The sequence below is a fragment of the Trichechus manatus genome, unplaced genomic scaffold (genome assembly GCF_000243295.1).
Source record: "Trichechus manatus latirostris isolate Lorelei unplaced genomic scaffold, TriManLat1.0 scaffold00057, whole genome shotgun sequence".
Classification (NCBI taxonomy): Eukaryota; Metazoa; Chordata; class Mammalia; order Sirenia; family Trichechidae; genus Trichechus; species Trichechus manatus.
The window spans coordinates 6,885,938-6,906,056 of NW_004443993.1; the positions used below are offsets into that span (position 1 = coordinate 6,885,938).

The window sequence follows — 20,119 nt, forward strand, 5'->3', positions numbered from 1 at the left end:
GATTGATAAGATCATGTGGTTCTTGTCTTTTGTTTTATTTATGTGATGGATTATGTTGATTGTTCTTCTAACGTTGAACCATCCCTGCGTACCTGGTATAAATCCCACTTGGTCACGGTGAATTATTTTTTTGATATGTTGCTGAATTCTATTGGCTAAAGTTTTGTTGAGGATTTTTGCGTCAATATTCGTGAGGAATATCGGTCTGTAATTTTTTTTGTGGTGTCTTTACCTGGTTTGGTATCAGGGTTATGCTGGCTTCATAGAATGAGTTTGAGAGTATTCCATCATTTTCTATGCTCTGAAATACCTTTAGTAGAAGTGGTGTTATCTCTTTTCTGAAAGTTTAGTAGAATTCTCCAGTGAAACCATCCGGGCCAGGGCTTTTTTTTGTTGGCAGTTTTTTAATAACTTTTTCAATCACTTCTTTTGTTTGGGTTAATTTAGTTGTTCTACCTCTGTGTTAATTTAGGTAGTGAGTTTCTAGAAATTTGTCCATTTTTTCTAGATTTTCAAATTTGTCGAGTACAGTTTTTCATAGTAATCTGTTATGATTCTTTTAATTTCAGCTGGGTCTGTTGCGATATCACCCATCTCATTTTTTATATGGGTTTTCTGCTTCCTCTCCAGTTTTTCTTTTGTCAGTTTGGCCAATGGTTTATCAATTTTGTTGATCTTTTCAAAGAACCAGCTTTTGGACTTGTTATCTCTTTCAATTGTTTTTGTATTCTCTATTTCATTTAATTCTGCTTTAATTCTTATTATTTCCTTCTTTCTGGCACCTGTGGGCTTCTTTTGCCGTTGTCTATTTGTTCTAGTTGCAGGGTTAATGGTTTGATTATGAGCCTTTCTTCTTTTTGGATGTGTGCATTTATTGCTATAAACTGACCTCTAAGCACTGCTTTTGCTGTGTCCCAAAGGTTCTGGTAGGATGTGTTTTCATTCTCGTTTGATTGTATGAATTTCTTTATTCCATTGTTAGTTTTTTCTATAATCCAGTAGCTTTTGAGCAAGGTGTTGTTCAGTTTCCATGTGTTTGTTTTTTTTTTTTTTTTGCTTGCTTTTTGGGTTGTTGATTTCCATTTTTATGGTCAGAAAAGATACTTTGTAATATTTCAGTGTTTTGGATTTTGTTAGGGCTTGCTTTATGGCCTGATACGTGGTCTATTTTGGAGAATGTTCTGTGTGCGTTGGAAAAGAAAGTATACTTGGCTGCTGTTGGGTGCAGTGTTAGGTATATGTCTATGAGATCGAGTTGGTTGATTGTAGCATTTGGCTCTTCCGTGTCTTTGTTGAGCTTCTTTCTGGATGTTCTGTCCTTCACTGAAAGTGGCGTGTTGAAGTTGCCTACTACTGTTGTGGAGCTGTCTATCTCTCTCTGATTCAGAGCTGTTAGAATTTGTTTGATGTATTTTGGAGCCGTGTTGTTGGGTGCGTAAATGTTTATTATAGTTATGTTGTCTTGGTGTATTGACCCTTTAATCATTATGTAGTGCCCTTCTTTATCTTTTGTAGTGGATTTTACTTTAAAGTCTATTTTGTCAGAGATTAATATTGCCACTGTGCTCTTTTTTGAGTGTTGTTTGATATGTTTTTTCCATCCTTTGAGATTTAGCCTGCTTGTGTCTTTAAGTCTAAGGTGCGTCTGTTGTCGGCAGCATATACATGGATCATGCTTTTTTATCCAGTCTGCCACTCTCCGTCTCTTTATTGGTGCATTAAGTCCGTTTACCTTCAGCGTAATTATTGATAGGTATGAGTTTAGTGCTTTCATCCTGATATCTCTTTTTGTGTCTTGCTCACAGTTTCTTTGTTCTCAATTTTCTGTGCTGAGTTTTTCTTTATGTATTTTTTTCCATCTTTTCCTTGTAGATTTTGTGTTTGCTGGGTCGTTATGTTTTTCTACTTTTTAATTTTGATTTGTAGGATTGTTAGATTTCTTTGTGGTTATCATAATATTTACCCTTATTTTTCTAAGTTTATAGCAGTGTTTTATTAGTTTATATCGCCTTAACTTCTCCATATAGAAAATCAATGTTTCCGTTTTTTAAGTCCCTCTTTTTTTTGTTTTAATATTATCTTTTCTTTTATATATTGATATCTGTTTTTCTATTTTCGATCTTTTAGCTTTGATGTATTTCCATATCTGAGTCAATATCTGGTTGCTCTGTCCTGTGTTCTAGTCTTGTGTTGTTATCTGGTGTTATTGATTATCTAACCATAGGACTCCCTTTAGTATTTCTTGGAATTTTGGTTTGGTTTTTGCAAATTCCCTGAACTTCTGTTTATCTGGAAATGCCCTAATTTCGTCGTCATATTTGAGAGACAGTTTTGCTGGATGTATAATTCTTGGCTGACAGTTATTTTCCTTCAATGCTTTCTGTCATCCCATTTCCTTCTAGGTGGCTCAGTTTCTGCTAAGTAGTCCGAGCTTATTCTGATTGACTCTCCTTTGTAGATGACTTTTTTTTTTTATCTTTAGCCGCTCTTAGAATCCTCTCTGTATCTTTGTTTTTGGTAAATTTGATTATAATATGTCTTGGTGACTTTCTTTTGGGATCTGTCTTATGTGGGGTTTGATGAGCATCTTGGATAGATATCTTCTCATCTTTCATGATATCAGGGAAGTTTTCTGTCAACAAATTTTCAACAATTTTGTGTTATCCCCCCGTTCTGGTACTCCAGTCACTCATAGGTTATTTCTCTTGATAGAATCCCACATGACTCTTAGAGTTTCTTCATTCTTTTTAATTCTTTTATTTGATTTTTCCTCAGATAAGTTGGCGTCAAGAGCTTTATTTTAATGTCACTAATTCTAATTTCTATTGCCGCAATTCTGCTCCTGTGATTTTCTATTGAGTTGTGTAATTCTGAAATTTTATCGTTAATCTTCTGGATTTCTGATTGCTATCTCTCTATGGATTCTTGCAGCCTATTAAATTTGGCATTATGTTCTTGAATAACTTTTTTAAGTTCCACTACTCCTGTGTCTGTATGTTCCCTTGCTGTATTCTATTGAATTTTTTTATTTTTAGAAGAGTTCTGTATATTAATCTTTTGTGTTCTGCCTCTGGTAATTCCAAGAAATTGTCTTCCTTCAGAGAATTGATTGATGCTTTATTTTGGGAGCTTGCTGAAGCCATCATGGACTGCCTCTTTATGTAACTTGTTATTGACTGCTGTCTCCGAGCTATCAATAATTTATTATAGTTTTATTTTGTATTTGCTTAGTGAGACCTAGATTCTTGTTTTGTTTTGATATGCCCAAATAAGCTGCTCATGTGTACTAGTTTGATATTTGACATCTTTAGATTTCTAAAGTCCTGTCACCAGGTAGTTTGTTCTGTAACTAAATATGTGCACATAGGAGTCTGTTAAATTTTCCTATACGGGTTCAGCTCAGATGTTCAGGCAGTCAGTCACCAAGTGTGTGATACAGGCTCTCATCCCCAGTCCTAGAGAGGCATGGGTGATTGGCGCAGGCACTGGACTCTGGCTGTGGTAGGGGATCACACACTGAGCCAGGCAGGGGGCTGACAGCTGCCCCTGAGAGTCTGAAAGGAAAGCATGTCCCTTTTCTCTAGGGTGAGTAGGTAGGTGACTTTTGTAGCTGGACTATGAGCACCCCACTCTGTTGGCTGTAAAGACTCGAGGACACCACTTTTTCTTAGACTCCTGTAGCAGGTGACTAGGCACTTTAGGTGCTACCACCAGTCCTCAAGCCCTTGCTGCAGATAGATAAAAGTGCCTGCTTAAGGGGCAGGGCTCTTTCAAGGGTCACAAATCTGCCAGTTCACAGCTGAAGCAGTTGAAGTTACACTTCAGATGTTCGCCCTGTTGCACTGTGGCAGTGGGGACTAACGCTGTTGAGATGGGTCCCCACATGTCTATACAGGGTTGTAAGGCAGAGTCTGCGGATCCCTGATACCTGTGCCCAGCAAAGGAGCTGTGCTGTCCCTGTGTTCGTTCCTGGCCTAGGGGAGCTAGCAGCTCATTTGTTCCCTCTCCAAGGCCTGGAGAATGGGTCAGGGCCCCTTTTGGGATCTACTTCCGGCCCAGCGGACTCCCTGTGCAGAGCGCAGAGGGAGGATGTAAAAGAGGTTTTTCCCAAATGGGCTTTTTTTTTTTTTTTCTTTTAATCCCTGCGAAAGGGTGCACGCACGTACTTATCCTCTTGGGAGCTGCTCTTTACTGGTTCGGAGTGTCCAAACAGAATCTTTGCTTCCAGGTCTCTGTCGATGTGGAAACTGCTTCCCGAGCACGCACTGTACAGCTGTTTGCCTGCTTCACCGACGGCGTGGCTGCGGAGCTGCAGTTTCGCCGCTACGGTTCTGGCCCTCCTTCTTCCAAACGGTCTCCTTCTCCCATATCACTTGGACGGATTTCTTAACCTTTTCTTGTTCAGGGCTCGCAGATGTTCAGTCGAATCACTTGTTTTTCCAGGTTTTTGTTGTAAGAGGGATATAGGAAGCGTCTAATTACTCTGCCATGTTGACCATGCCCCCCCTCATACACTTTTCTGAGATGTGCCCGGCGCCTCCCCAAGATCCAGCTCTGTGGACTTGTCCGGAGTTTCTCAGGCCCGACGCGTAACTATAGCGTCAGTCAGTCCTCTTGCTGGGAGCTTCACTAAATGGGTTCACCCGCGCAAGGTGTTGCGCGTGCCCCAAGCGAGTGGGCGAGGCGTGGTGGGGGAGAGAGCCAGAGATTTGTAGGGCCCACTGGGAGCTACAGAGGCTGCCCTAGGGCTTTTTTCAATTGGGAGCTTTTTTTATTACCTCTTCAATCTCTTGTTACGGGTCTGTTTTATTTTTCTACCTCAGTTTGTGTTAGTAGGTAGTGTATTTCTAGAAATGTGTCTGTTTCTTCTAGGTTTTCAAATTTGTTGGACTATCATTTGATTTATTGTCTGCTGCATCCGTGGGCATTGCTTATGGATTCAAGTAAAATAAAATGCTTGACACCTTTAGTATTTTTAGTATTATCATGATGTTGCTTATTGGTCTAGTTGGGAGGATTTTTGCTTTCTTTATGTTGAGGAGGAATCCATACTGAAGGGTGTAGTCTTTGATGTTCATCAGTAAGCTTTTTAAGTCCTATTTGCTTTCAGCAAGCAAGGTTGTGTTATCTGCATATTGTAGGTTGTTAATGAGTCTTTTTCCAGTCCTGATGTCTCGTTCTTCTTCATATAGTCTAGCTTCTAGGATTATTTGCTCAGCTACAGATTGAGTAAGTACTGTGAAAGGATACAACCCAGACTCACACCTTTCCTGACTTTAAACCACTCAGTATCCGCTTCTGTCTGAATGACATCCTCTTGGTCTATGTGCAGGTTCCTCATAAACACAATTAAGTATTCTATAATTCCCCTTCTTTGCAATGTTATCCATAGTTTGTTATGATTCACACAGTTGAATGGCTTTGCATAGTCAGTAAAACACAGGTAAACACTTTTTTGGTATTCTTTGCTTTCACTTAAGTTCTATCTGAAAAATACTGATCACCTATTACAGTGCTATAAATGAAATGAAAACTAACAAATTAAAGCACAGAAGAGTTTTTACTGATACAATTAAAAATAACATATGATTTCATCGACAAACCTAGAAAATATATCTTTCCTGAAAATTTACTCATGTCAACATCAAATAAAAGTGTGTGTGTTGGTCTACACGGTGCAGAGTTTTGTAGGAGAACCATCAACCTTAACTTTGGACCTCTGAATCTCTGCAGGAAATCAGGTTCATGTTTTCTAGCCAGGCCAGGCTTGCATGCTTTTCATTCTCTTAAGAGTAAATTTCTCCATGTGTGATCTTGTTGCCAGAAGGAAGAGGCTTATGTATCTGTTTGAAAAATAACGTTGTGTGCTCTGGAAGTCTGGAGCTTGTTCTGCCTTAAATGCAAATGCTCTCAGGGTGCATCATCACCTTGAGCCTGGAAGAAAGCCCTTAGGAAAGAGCTGCAGGCCAAGATGTCACTTCCTCCTTACTCAACACTCTCTTCCTCCATCTCCTTCCATTTCAGGTCTCAGGTGTGGCACAGGGAGAACTAGTCCAGTCTAGGCAACTGGGGACCTAGGGCGACCATTTCACACATCCGTAAATCACAAGTAAGGATATGAACTGCTTTAACTGGCTGCGTGGACCAAACATTCATCTGTCTCCAGGCTGCCCAGCGGCCCTGCCTCCACTCCCATCCCTCTTACCTTAAATGGCTTCTTGGGCCTAGAGACGAAATTCACTTAGACATCCAGAAGCTGGAGCAAGGGAATGGTGAGTACTGCGGGGAGCTGGGTTATTCTTGCTGTGAGAGAGTGAGGCTTGATAGGAATTGTTTGGGGACCACCTGTGTGCTGCAAGCTCTAAGGTTCCTCAGTGAGGTAAAAAGGTAGCAGAAGAGACCAAGGGACTGAGCCCTAGGAGGCATCCTAAGTCCCTGCTCCACTGTCCGTGGATGCTTCATCTATACGTAACGTTTTTCAAAATTTGGATGCTTGTGGTTACCTCTTTATGTGACACTTAGCTGCCACCATGGAGCATTAACATCCCACTCTGGGCTTTGGTGCTCTGTGTTAAATGATAATTTCCTGACCAGAGTCTGAAAACAGAGCGGTTCTGGCTGAGGCTGAGCCCCAGGCCCTCCAGAACCATCCTTTCCCATCACTGCAAACAGTATTCTTGGCTTCCGTCAGGCACTGCAGCCTTTTCAGTGCAGTTCTAACACTGCAGCTCCACCTCTCACTCTGTGTGAGGGGGTAATATGGGAGGAGATTGTTCCTAGGAGAAGGCCATGACTGTTCATGGGTCCCTAGGTGGGACTTGGTGCTCTCAGGCCCTCACCAAAGGTATGAACGTTGGGATAATAAGTCCAGCTGGATCATGTATGGGGTCTTCAACTCCATCTTTTTTTTTTCAGTGGGGAATGCTTTTACCTTGAGGCTTTCAATTGTGTAGAAAACATGAGTCTCCAATGTATGTCCTTGACCTCCCCCCTATTCCGAGAGCTGGTATTAAATCCCTGTAATTTTTGACTGCTCTGGATAGTCTTATATTGGAATTTAAAATTAATGTGTTCTCTTTTTGTATAGAAGTTGTTGGGTTTAGTTTCCGCTTGAAAAAATTTCTAGATCATTTGGTGTGTTTCTGTAGAGAATTTTTCAGTTTAATGGGTATAAACTTTTTAGATACAGAGGAATGCCTTTTTTAAAAATTTGTCATACAAAAATTTATACACATTGTTTTGTAACAGTTGCAACGGAATGCCTGCTTTAAGTGATGTAAAAGTTACTCTAAAACTTACTTAAATCTTGAGAAAGTCCTTAAAGAGTTTTATTACATTTAACAAGTCATACCAGAACTCTTAACGTTAAATATTTTAGCCATTTTGGAAACGTTCTCCTGGTTAAGATAAAATGGACATACACACTCTGATATCCTTGGTTACTGTGTTTAGAAAGAGAGCTCTAATTTATACTTCTGCGATTTGCCCAGGTGTATTAGCCCATTTAATGACTGTTGTACATTTACATAGTTTTTATTATTATGAGTGTGAATTTCTAGTTTAATAAGAGCACTTAATGTTGTATTAGATTTTTATCGTTTAAAAGTACAGTATAGTTTATGGAAATTATGTTTTTCCAATAGACAGTACCTTCAAATTTGAAAACTGAATGTAAACTTTAAAAGTATATTTTATGAAGAGTTCAGTTTTTGTCGTCATCCAGCCCATCCCTCTTTCCCCGGCTACGTTTAAATAACCAGCTTTCTTTTTTTCTGAAGCATCTTGCCAGTGTTTATATAAAACCAAGCAAATATAAATAAAAATTTTTTATTTCCCCTACTTTGTTATGCAAAAGGTAGCATGGAATTTACACTTATTTTAATGAACAAATTATTTCGGTGATGTTTTCATAACAAGCTGTAATTTAAATTCTTATAAAACTCCAGAATACAGTATATGATTCATCTTAGTTTTGTTGTTGTTTTCAACCACATTGCCATGAATGGACACTTGGATTGTGGCCATTATTTTGCTTTTACAAAGCTTGTTCTAGTGAACATAAATGTAATTTGTAAGAACCGGGTATCAGTAGTTTAGGTATAAAAGCTCTTCTTAACTAAGATGAGTAAAATCAAAATGAAGGAGTTTTCATGACTTTAATTAATATATGAAAATTATATATTTTTTGTGTTTTAAATAATGCTTTAAACTTTCTATTGTCAATTATATCAGAAACAAAGAGTGCATAAAACTTTTTCTGTGTAATTTAAATAGTAATCTGAGTCTTTATTTATAAATAGACCTTGGTCAGGTTTTATGGCCTCCCAGTGTGTCTCACCCTGATCTCATCCCTTCCTGCCTGCAGAGTGTTACTGTCTGTATTTTAGAAGTTTATGACCATTACCATGATCATTGCTATTGTTGTAAGCTTTACCACCCAAGTTTCAATTTGTAAATTCTATATTGTTTAGATTTGCCTCTTTTGAGCTTCATGTAAATTCAATTATAAGTTCGTGTGGGTTCTTCAGTGGCTTGTTTTCCTCTGGGTGCTTTTGAGTTTTATACATGTTGGTGTCTAGCTCTAGTCTACCCATGTGCCTATGTATGCATGTTCTCTGTATTGTTTGAATGGGCCATGGTTTAACTATTCACTGTACAGCTTACAGGATTTGGGGTGGTTCAAGTGTAATTTTTCTCTTGTGAGTATTGCTGCTTGTCTTCTGTTCATTCCTGTACCAGGCTCCATGTACTCCTGCACAATAGCTCTGCAGTGAGGGGAAGTAGATGAGTTGCAGATCATAGCCATGTTCACATTGAATAGGAAATAGTGATGCATTTTACAACTTTTTCCTCCCACCGAGTATGCATATGTATTTTGTTTGTTCCATCTACTTATCTAATGAATTAATTTTTATTCTTGTAAAGAGTATGGAATAGTGTCTTACTTGGATTTTATTCTGTAATTACATTCCACTATTCCACTATGGACAAGGCTATGCATATTATCGTACTGTTAATTTATATCTCTGTGATTTTTTAGGTCTTTACAAACTGGGAATTTTTCACCTAGTATGTAGCTTATTTTTCCACTCGTTTTTTCTGTTCTTTGATGAATAGTTGTAAATTTAATATATTTGAATTTGTCTCTCTCCTTATGTCTTACTCTTAAGAATTTTTTTCTCTATTCTAATGTACTGTATTTTTTGCAAATGGTGCCCCCTGCATACACATGTAACACGTGTAAATGACGAAGTTACATAAAAAAGTTCTGGCATAGCATGCCCATTCATATCCTGGACATGTCTTGTGACATTTCCAAAAGGGAATTTTGGCCGTATTCACTCTCATTCAATAGTCTGAAAATGTTACTTATGGTCATATTTGTATGATAAAGGTATAACATTAAATTTGTTGGACAGAAAAAAATTGAAATTGAAATCAACGTCAATGAATTAAATCTTGTACTCTGTTAGGAGTGAAAGAAAGGAGTTATTTGAGGAGTAAAAGAAAGGAGTTGTTTGAGAAATAAAATAGCTCGAGGTGGGCCAAACCCACAGCTGTTGAATCCATTCTAACTCATAGCGACCATATAGGACAGAGTAGAACTATCCATGGGATTTCCAAGGCTGTAAATCTTTACAGAAGCAGACTGCCACATCTTTCTCCCATGGAGCGGCTGGTGGGTTTGAACCACCAAGCTTTCGCTTAGCAGCCCAGTGCTTAACCACCACACCACCAGGGCTCCTTCCAGCTGGGAAGCACGAAGTAAACTAAGTAAAAATACAAAGTGCTTCATCATTTAAGGGGAGAGAGAGGTCTTTATACATAGAGAACAAAAGAAAGGTAAGGGGTTAATAATTGATTAATTGTAGATAAGATCACCTTCAGTTTGAACTCCTTTGAAATGTAAAGACCTTGCTAGGAGGGAGTGCCGTTAACATTTAGATGAGAGGCACCAGATGATTCAGTTTTGCATATTCTTCTCAGGAACAAATTTTTATATCCTGGCACCTTCTTCTTCCTGGGAATGCATGTTGATCTCTCCATTCCTGTCCTGTAATGAGTGCCTCCATGTTTGAGAATTTCCATCTGCGTCATCAACATGTGAAAAAATATTGGTATAGTGAGCTTATGAAAATAACCTGCAGAGGGGTTACGCGGTTTGCAAAAACCTTATAATGCATGTGTTATATGTGTAAAAATACGGTAATAAAATTATTTGTTTACGACTTCTGAAAATACTATGATTTTACTTTTTCGTATTTAACACTAATTTACTTGAAATTTATTTTGCATATTGAATACAATGGAATATATTAATTATTTTAATTAGCTAGTTAATTAAAAAGCTAGTAACCCCAGGATCGATTCTCAGTGATAGTAATGACACCAAGTATTTAAGAGTAGATTGCCAGTCCTTATATCAGAGGTGCCTGTGGGTAGACTCAATCCGCCAACCTTTTGGTTCGTAGCCGAGCACTTAACCTTTATGTCATTCTGGGACTTCATTTAGTTGAAACTACCCCAAATATTGAAGTGTATGTTCTTTCTGTCATTGCCCTGCATTTTTTGCTGTGTCATGAATCAACTTTACGTAATTTGGTGGGCCTTTTCCAGGGCTGGAAGTATTTTTTGGTCATTAGTGTTCAGTGTGTTAAATCTATTCATGAGATGGTCTCTAAATTCAGGTGGGATGTACTCAACGTCGTACTTTGGTTCTTGTTGACTTATTCTAATTACTTCATCTTCAACTTGAAGTGGCTTATGAGCAACTGATGATCTGTTCCACAGTCGGCCCCGGCCTTGTTCTGACTGGTGATATTGAGCTTTTCTATTGTATTTTTCCACTAATGTGGTCGATTTGATTCCTATGCCTTCCATCTGGTGAGTTCCACGTGTATAGCCACCATTTATGTTGTTTAAAAAAGGTATTTGCAATGAAGAATTTGGTGGTCTTGAAAAATTCTGTCATTTGATCTCCAGTGTTGTTTCTGTCACCAAGACCATGTTTTCTAGCTACCTATCTTTCTTTGTTTCAGCTTTCGCATTCCAATCACCAGTGCATCTTGATTGCATGTTTGTTCAGTTTCAGACTACAGAAGTTTGTAAAAATCTTCAATTTCTTCATGTTTTTCTTTATGGTTGGTGTATAAATTGAATAATAGTTGTATTAACTGTTCTTCCTTGTAGGTATATGGATATTATCCTGTCACCATGAGCGTTGTAATTCAGGATAGATCTTGAAATGTTCTTTTTGATGCTGAATACGATGCCATTTCTCTTCAATTTGTAACTCCCGGCATAGTCGACCATATGATTGTCCAATTCAAAATGGCCAATACCAGTCCATTTCAGCTCACTAATGCCTAGGATTTCGATCTTCATGCATTCCGTTTTATTTTTGACAATTTCCAATTTTTCTAGATTCATACTTTGTACCTTCCATGTTCTGATTATTACTGGATGTTTTCAGCTGTTCTCATTTTGAGCGGTGCCTGAAAGATTATGGCCTTGGAAACCCTCGGGTACAGTTCTACTCTGTCCTGTTGATTTGCTATGAGTGAGAATTGACTTTGCGGTACACAACAGCATACTGACAACTACACTAAGATAGTTGTATTCGAAAAGTAAGAATATAAAAAAATAAAGGTTTCCCTATGTTTGTACAACCACTCCCCAATGCCTTTTTCCTTAGAACATTGTGGCTATTCATGGAAATTTACACTTCCAAATACATTTTGCATGTATTTTTTTGTGAAGTTCTAAAAAAAACGAAATGGATTGAAATTTTCTGGAACATGATTTATCTTTGCATATATTTCAGACTTTTTGGATGTAATTTAATAATGCTGATAACTTCTTCATTTTTATTTTTAATTTACTTTTTTAAATAAACTTCTAAAATCTTTGGTTCTAGTATATATGAGTAAAATATTTAAAATAAGTTTTACTTTGATATTTATCTTGTAACTTGAATACTTGTTAAAATCTCTTAGTGCTATAAGCATTTGTACCATTTTTTGGGTGGTTGTACGTGTACAGTTATTTAAGCTATAAAATAAATGGGGTGGGTTTTCCCCTCCTTTTTAACAGTCTTATTTCTTTACTCTTTTTTCTTTTTTGGTGTATACCAGCTGCAACCTTTATGATAATGTCGAATATGACTGCAATAATGGGTGCTTGCTTTTACTAGAAACGTTAAACTTTTCAGTATGTGTGGTTTTTTTGTATTATACATTTCTTTCCTTTTCTAAATTTGAGAAGTGTTTTTGCTGTGTATGTAGAAAAATTTACAATCGGTGTACAATTGAGTGCCTTACAAAATGAACATCCATGTTACAGAGAGAGGTCACTCCTGTCACAACCCCCCCATGAGTTGATTTTCAGTCACAATCTTCACTCTGTCCTTTTGACATAACCCGTAACTCAGTATTCATGATGATCATTTCTTTGCCTTTTTTAATATTTTTATCACCTGTGTATGCATCCCTAACTCAATATATTTTCTTTTTGATGGCTTTTATGTTGTAAACAAATAAAATATTTTGTTTGCTTTTTACGTCAATTGGTTTAATTTATATTTACATTAGGAAAACTCTTCCAAGAAGCATTAATTCACCTTAATTGCTTGGAGTGTTTTTTTATAGGAATATACCATAATAATTAAACAATTTCATTTCTTGAACATGTTTGGGAAGCTTACATTTTGATTCTATTATTAACAATAATTTTATGGTTTTAGCTCATATTTAGATCACTGATCCATTTTGACTTAAAAAAGTTTGTATACGGTGTGAAGTAGGGATCCAACTTCATTCTTTTGCATTTGGAAATGTAAATGTCTCAGCAACATTTGTTGAAGGATCTATTTTTTCTCCATTATACACAATTCTTTCAAAGACCTTTGTTTTTATATGTCTTCCTTTCTTGATCTGTTATTCTTATTTTGGTCTCAGCATACTCCGGGTAACCTGCATCCTCTCCATAAAATGTGCTCCCCTTACAGACTTCCACATTTAAGTTGTTGGCACACCATCTTTCCAGTTTTCAGGGAGTAAATCTTATGTTCATTCTTGTCCCCTATTTCTTTCACACCTCAGCCTTCAGCACGTCAGGAAATTTTGTGTCAGCCTTTAAATTCTAGGACCATCTCTTGCATGCGCCACTTTTCCAGCCACCACCCCAGTCTCATCCATCATTTCTAATCTGATTATGGCCATAATCTTCTAACATATCTCCTTGCTTATTACATTTCTCCCTTACACACCAGTTCTTCAAGAGCTGTCATATTTCCTTCTTTGCTCACAAGCAAAAAATTGCTGTGCATTTAAGGGACTTTAGGTTTGGCCACTGTACTCTAGCCCAGCACTGCCTCCCCTTCAGTACACTCTTTACTTACTGCTTCTACACTTAGAGTTTTTCAACCACAGTTGACCCTGTTAATAATTAACACTCACAGCTGAATCATGCAATCTGATCAACATCTTCCCCGACACTCTCTTCCCCAGAACTATCAGGAAAAGAAAACTATTTGGTGGTGATCCTCGCTTGTTCCCCTCATTTTGAGTCTAAGCACACCCACAAAAGTATGTAAGCCAGCCACTTCATGCCTTTATCTTCCCCCAGTTTAGATAGCCAATATTTAAATTGCCTGTCCCTATCAAACCAGTATTCCGAGGAGACAAGCATGTTCCTTTATCTGAAGAGTCTTCTTTTCCAGCTGGAATTTTGACCATCTGCATCCATGAGCAAAGGCTAGTCCAGGGCAAGCCATCAAATTACAGCAGTTTACACTAGCTCATGGTGTCATGTCGCAGCGGTGGCGAATGTTGGGGCAGCGGAGACAGTAACCAAACACAACTCTTACAGAGAAGTGGGGCCAGGAGGGTCACTCTGAGGAGTCGACCCCCGGCTTCAGTCTCAGGAGTTTATTTATAGTCAGTACAGCAAGCAGTGAAGCAAATAACAGAACAGTGGGCTTTGGGTGAGTAACAAGGTTTGGGCAAGGGAGAAGGAATTCAGGTAAACAAGCCAATCAGTAACAGGGTAATAGGTTTGGGAAAACAAGTCATGCCTAATCTCATTCTTATCACTGACAAGTCTCCAATATGTGTATACAGCATAGAGGCCTGTGGGGGCTGCAGTTGTTAATAGTGCAGCCATCTTTAAATGGCATATATCCTACAGCGTCATGCATGCGAAAGCTGGACGGTGAATAAGGAAGACCAAAGAAGAATTGATGCCTTTGAACTGTGATGTTGGCAAAGAATATTGAATATACCATGGACTGCCAAAAGAACGAACAGATCTTTTTTGGACGAGGTACGACTAGAGTGCTCCTTAGAAGGAAGGATGGCAAAACTACGTCTTACGTACTTTAGACATGTTGTCAGGAGGGATCAGTCCCTGGAGAAGGACATCATGCTTGGTAAAGTAGCGGGTCAGTGAAAAAGAAGAAGACCTTCACCGAGATGTATTGACACAGTGGCTGCAACATGGATTCAAGCATAACAACGATTGTGAGCATGGCGCAGGACCGGGCAGTGTTTCGTTCTGTGGCGCATAGGCTTACTATGTGTGAGAACTGATTTGACAGCACGTAACAACAACAATGTGTTAAACATCTTTCTTTTTATTCAGTTGGGTTCTGGTCAGCTAATCCCTAGCCAGCCAAGCTAGGTCGCAGTGCGTACCAGTTGTAGGCTTGGGAGTTCACACATCTTCCTGCTCTTGGACCAGCCAGCCGCTTTCTTTTTGCTCATCCCTAGCCCCATGGGCTAGGTCATTGGGCAGTTCCTGTAAGCTCAGGAGTCCACACAACTCCCTGCACTTCTGACCAGCCAGCCCTTTCTCTCTCATCCCTAGGCTCCATATGCTAACGGGTGCCAATGGAACATGTCCAAACTCAGCCTGTCTCTTCATTGCTGTACTTACCCCACTTCCACTCATCTTGTGGCCCTATGTGGTCACCTCAAGTGAGCATACTAGGCTGTCTACTCGCTAGCTCCCTTTAACTTCCAGCCCTAGAAGGGGGTTCTTCTGATGGGCACTGATATTTCCTGCTTTGATGCACCCAAAGGCAAACCACTTGCTTGAAATTCAAAATCTTTTTGTTTTGTAGGTCCTTCACATGCAAATCTCCTATTCTCTCAGCAGTTCTGGGTGGTTCTGCATGTCTTTTCAAAAGCAAATTTCATGACTGAAGGATTCTGGGTGAGGCTCAGGTTTTTGACCTAAGCTGCCAACACACAGCTACCATATTTAAACCAACCACAAGCATTTCCGTGGACAAATCCTAGTTCCCCTTTTAGCATATCCAATCAGGTATTGACTGAAGGCAGAGTTATATGCTCTCTGTGATTTATAGGAAACCCTGGTGGCGTAGTGGTTAAGAACTACAGCTGCTAACCAAAAGGTTGGCAGTTTGAATCCACCAGGCGCTCCTTGGAAACTGTATGAGGCAGTTCTACTTCATCCTGTAGGGTCGCTGTGAGTTGGAATTGACGTGACAGCAGTGGGGTTGGTTTTGGTTTTGTAATCTATAATACCTAATATTATAAATTTAGATTTGTTTTACATTTAGGTTTGTTTTACAACGGTAGGTAGGAGAAATATTCAATATCTGTGGTATATTCAAATACACACGTACAGCCGTTTTTAACATTCCAGCTTCATGTCTTCTCCACTCTGTTTTCCCATTCATATGCGTATGGCCTTGAGCCTCTGGCTGGGTGGAACCAAAAGACCCTGTCCTACCCCTATCAATCTTCCCATTTACCTGGCCTGGACCTTGCCCCGAGCCACTCCAGATGTGGCTTTTTTCTCCTCAGCTGCAGCATAACATCTCATTTCCTTTCAGCCATTACACGTAACAACAACCAAAGTAACCATCGGAGAATCAAAAGTTTCACTTTCCACAGCCCTTCATTCTTTTTCTTAACAAAATTCCATGCTTCCATGAGTCTGTAGCCATTGCAACAAATCTCACTCTGGACCTCAACTGTAAAAATGGCGTGGTAGGGGACCTCTGACCTGTAACTTCACAAGGAGGAAGGAGAATCAAGATCGACAATCCAACGCTGATTCCTATAAGGTGGTAGTCAGACGTCCTCTACCCTTCAAACTTTTTACCAGTTCTAACACCAACCGTCCCTCCCATGGCACTCTCTACTTCTCTGCTGGGTTTGATAATTCGTTGCGATGGCCACAGAGAACTCACAGACCATACTCTGATTACAGGGTTTATTAGGGAAGTAAGAGTTTACAATTCATGTTCAGTAATGCTAAGGTTACAATTTTTTGGTCAGGACAGCCTGTTCTCAGCTGTGCCCCCAGACACCCCTTTCTCTGGCCCGTCAGCCAGTGCCCTTCTTGGGCAAGCGTTACAAAGCTCTTTTAGCTCTGCTGATAAGTACCCAAGAGGCACCCCACTCCGTCACTCAGCTTCAGACCAAAGGCACTTGACTCTAGCTCCATGGGTCCAAAAACCTACCTCTACCAAGTGTCTGGAGACACCCTAATCTACCAGTAAGCCTCCTGCCTGAAGATGGTCAGCTTTCTCAGTTTGCAGGCTGGAAAGCTCACCACGCCATTTCCTACTGGTCTCCTGCCTCTGCTGCTGCTGTTTCTGTGCTGTTGCTTCTTGCTATTGTCGGTGTTGTAGCTTTCTCTCTTGGTCTCCTGGTTCCAGGAACTACTCAGCACAGGGATCCTGGGTCCAAAGGACACACTCCATTCCTGGCTCTTCTTTCTTGGTGGTGGTGGGATCATCCCTTCCTGCCTCTGGGATGGCTCATTTTAAGCCTAATAGGATGGCAAAACTGACCAATCCCCTCATTAGGGTTCCATACATCTTGTTTGCATGGTTGCAACCCCACCAGCCTGCCATGCACCTTATTTACGTTATTAACAAGCTATCCAATACCCTTGTGCCGCAAGTACTTGGTTTGCATAGTCCCACCCAGTCATTTGGTGAGAGTTACAAAGTTTACGTTTATATTGGCAATGTAAAGTACTTTACTGCTCCAAACAATATAGTCTGTGTCTTTAATTATATAGACCTATGCATTTAAAGGGGTCATTGTATAGTTGTATTAATGTTTTCATGTTACTGTTTTCTATTCATTCTTTTTTTTTTCTTTCACATTTTCTATCTCCTGTGGTTTCAACTGAACTTCATACACTGTTCCATATTCTCTTCTCTTAGTATATCAATTTTACTTCCCTTTTTTTTGTCGTTGCTATAGAGTTTGCAATACACATTTACAGCTAATCCCAGTGCACTTTCAGGTAGCAGTATGTCACTTCATGTATAGTATAAGTACATTATTACTGTATTCTCAGTTCCTCTCTTGTCTTGATAGCATTACTGTCAATTCATTTTATTTATGATAAACTATAGTCATGCAATATGTGTTGCTGTTATTTAGAAGAAACTGTTAACTGTTAGATCAGTTAAGAACAGCAAAGATAAAAGATTTTGTTACCTTTATTCATTTTCTAACGCTCTCGCTTTCCTTACGTGGATCCGAGTTTCTGATTCAAATCATTTTCCTTCTCTCTGAAGAACTTCTTTTACCATTTCTTGGAAGGAAGTTCTGCTGGTGATTAATTTTCTCTATGTTGTCTGAAAAGTCCTAATTTCTCTTTTACTTTTTATAATACGTTTTTGTAACTGTAGTAGAAATACCTATTATAAAACATTTGCCCATTTGACAGTTTTTACATGTATAATATTGTGGATGGTGCAAGTGGTTAAGCACTCGACTGCTAGCTGAAAGGTTGGCAGTTGAAACCCACCCACGTGTGCCTCAGAAGACAGGCCTGGCAATCTGCTTTTGAAAGATCACAGACTGGAAAACTATGGAGCAGCTTTGCTATGTATACATAGGGTTGCCATGCATCATAATCAACTCGAGGACAACTATGAACAATAATGTGGCGACATTGATTACATTCATCAGTTGTGCAACTATTACCACTATTGTTTCCCAATTTATTCCACCACCAGTAACAAGAACTTGTTGCTCCCTGTGCCATAACCCCTCCACGCCTTTCTCCCTCTCACTTCTGGCAGCCACTGGTAAGCTTTGATTTATATGTTGTTTTAGGTGCCATAGAGTCAGTTCCGACTCATAGTGACCCTGTGTACAACAGAACGAAACACTGCTCCGTCCTGTGCCATCCTCATGATTGTTATGCTTGAGCCCGTTGTTGCAGCTACTATGTCAATCCATCTCATTGAGTGTTTTCCTTTTTTTCACCTACTTTCTACCAAGTATGATGTCCTTCTCCAGGGACTGATTCCTTTTGATAACATGTCTAAAGTATGTGAGATGTAGTCTCACTATTCTCACTTCTAATGAGCATTCTGGTTGTACTTTTTCTAAGACAGATTCGTTCCTTTGGCAGTCCATGGAATATTCAATATTCTTCGCCGACACTGTAATTCAAAGGCATCAATTCTTCAGTCTTCCTTGTTCATCATCCAGCTTTTGCATGCATATGAGGCAATTGAAAGTACCATAGCTTTTTAATTTTCTATTATTTTCACTTTCACGCATTCTTTCCTTGCCTTTGTCCTCTCATTTTATGAACTTGTTAAATCCATCCTTCATTTCTGTTACAATGTTTTTTAATTTCTAACATTTCCTTTGGATTCTTTGTTTTTATATCTCTGCTTACTTTGTTGTTGTTAGCTGTTGTAGAGTCGGTTCCGACTCATAACGACCCTGTGTACGACAGAACGAAATACTGCCCGTTTCTGTGCCATCCTCATAATTGTTGTTATGCTTGAGCCCGTTGTTGCAGCCACTATATACTGCTTACATTATCCATCTGCTATTACATGTATTATACTTTATTAGAGCCACTAGCATGTTAATTACAGTTGTTTGGCATTTCTAATCTGATAATTCAAAACTTTTTGCTGAACTTACAATAATTCTGATGCTTGCTATGTCTTTTCAAGTACTTTTTTTTTTCTTTAGTAACGCCTAGTTTGGAAAGCTGGGGATTATGTACTAAGTGAAGTGAATTGAAGTAAACAGGTGTTTGAGGTTTTATCTTTATCTGGCTAAGCTTTAGGTTGTTTTTACAGTTTGCTGTAGGTATAAGAGGCCAAGGTTTTCTCTGATGTTGTTTTTGTCTTTCCTATTGTGTTTGGATTTCCTAGAAACTTCTTAAATAGTTTCTGAGACTTGGTGTTTTTTTACTGCAATCTAGTTATTATATAAGAGCACTGCTGATGTGTTGAAGTATAGGGCAGAAGAGAAGCATGCAATAGTCCAGTGTTCTTTTAGTTAGCCTGTGTCCCTGGGCAGTGATTGTACTAGCACTTCTCTACTTTCGTGAGACAGGGAGTCTAGATGGGGATAATGTTGGGTATTTCACTACTGTAGGTCAGTGAAACTCTGGTAAAATCAGTTCCCTTGAGGGCAGGCCCTGTCAAGTAGAGCAGATTGCTCTGGGGAAATTTCTCAGTGACTACTTTCCCTTCTACTGGAAGGAAGCACAAGGAGATTTTTCTCTGATCTTCACACTGAGTACTTGATAGGATTATTGAAGGTAAAACTCACAAGCCTATGTGGAACCCCATAAGATTGGCCCCCTCAGCATTTTTAACCCTGAAGTTTGTCCACACTGAGCCTCCAGCAATTCATCAATTGCATTTTAAGTTTTCCTACACCTAACAGACTGATCCTAGCGGTGGTTTCAGTTTCTAGGTTTTTGCTTTGGTATGGTTCTCTGTATCTACCTGTTTGCCTACACTTTTGGGGCAGCAGTTTGCCCTGTAACTTCAATTCTGTGAGTTCGGTATGTTCAGCCTTTTTTTTATTGTGAGGATGGGAGTAATGACTTCCAAACTCCTTACATAATGGACCAGAAACTGGAAGTCTTCATTTCTGTGTTATGTCTTTCCGTAGTCTTTATTTTCATATTAATTTCTGTATACTATTCATTTATGGTGCTTTGTTTTCCACAGTGTCCCAAATTTATGTTTAGCCTATTGCAAATGACATTTTGTGTTCTGATTATTAGCAGTGCACATTCCATTTTCTGGGCATGAAAGTCAATGGAGCCCTTTGACTCATATGCCTGTACCTTGGTAATCATTGAA

General features: G+C 39.1%; 1 protein-coding gene across 1 annotated transcript in view; it reads left to right on the top strand.

The window, feature by feature from the left end:
* Positions 1 to 20,119, top strand: part of LOC111820962 (zinc finger protein 345-like) — a 43,588-nt gene that overhangs the window by 12,760 nt on the left and 10,709 nt on the right. Inside the window, 1 exon segment of the mRNA XM_023733241.1 lies at positions 6,025 to 6,272. Coding sequence (XP_023589009.1) covers positions 6,270 to 6,272 — 3 coding nt within the window. The 5' untranslated portion in view covers positions 6,025 to 6,269.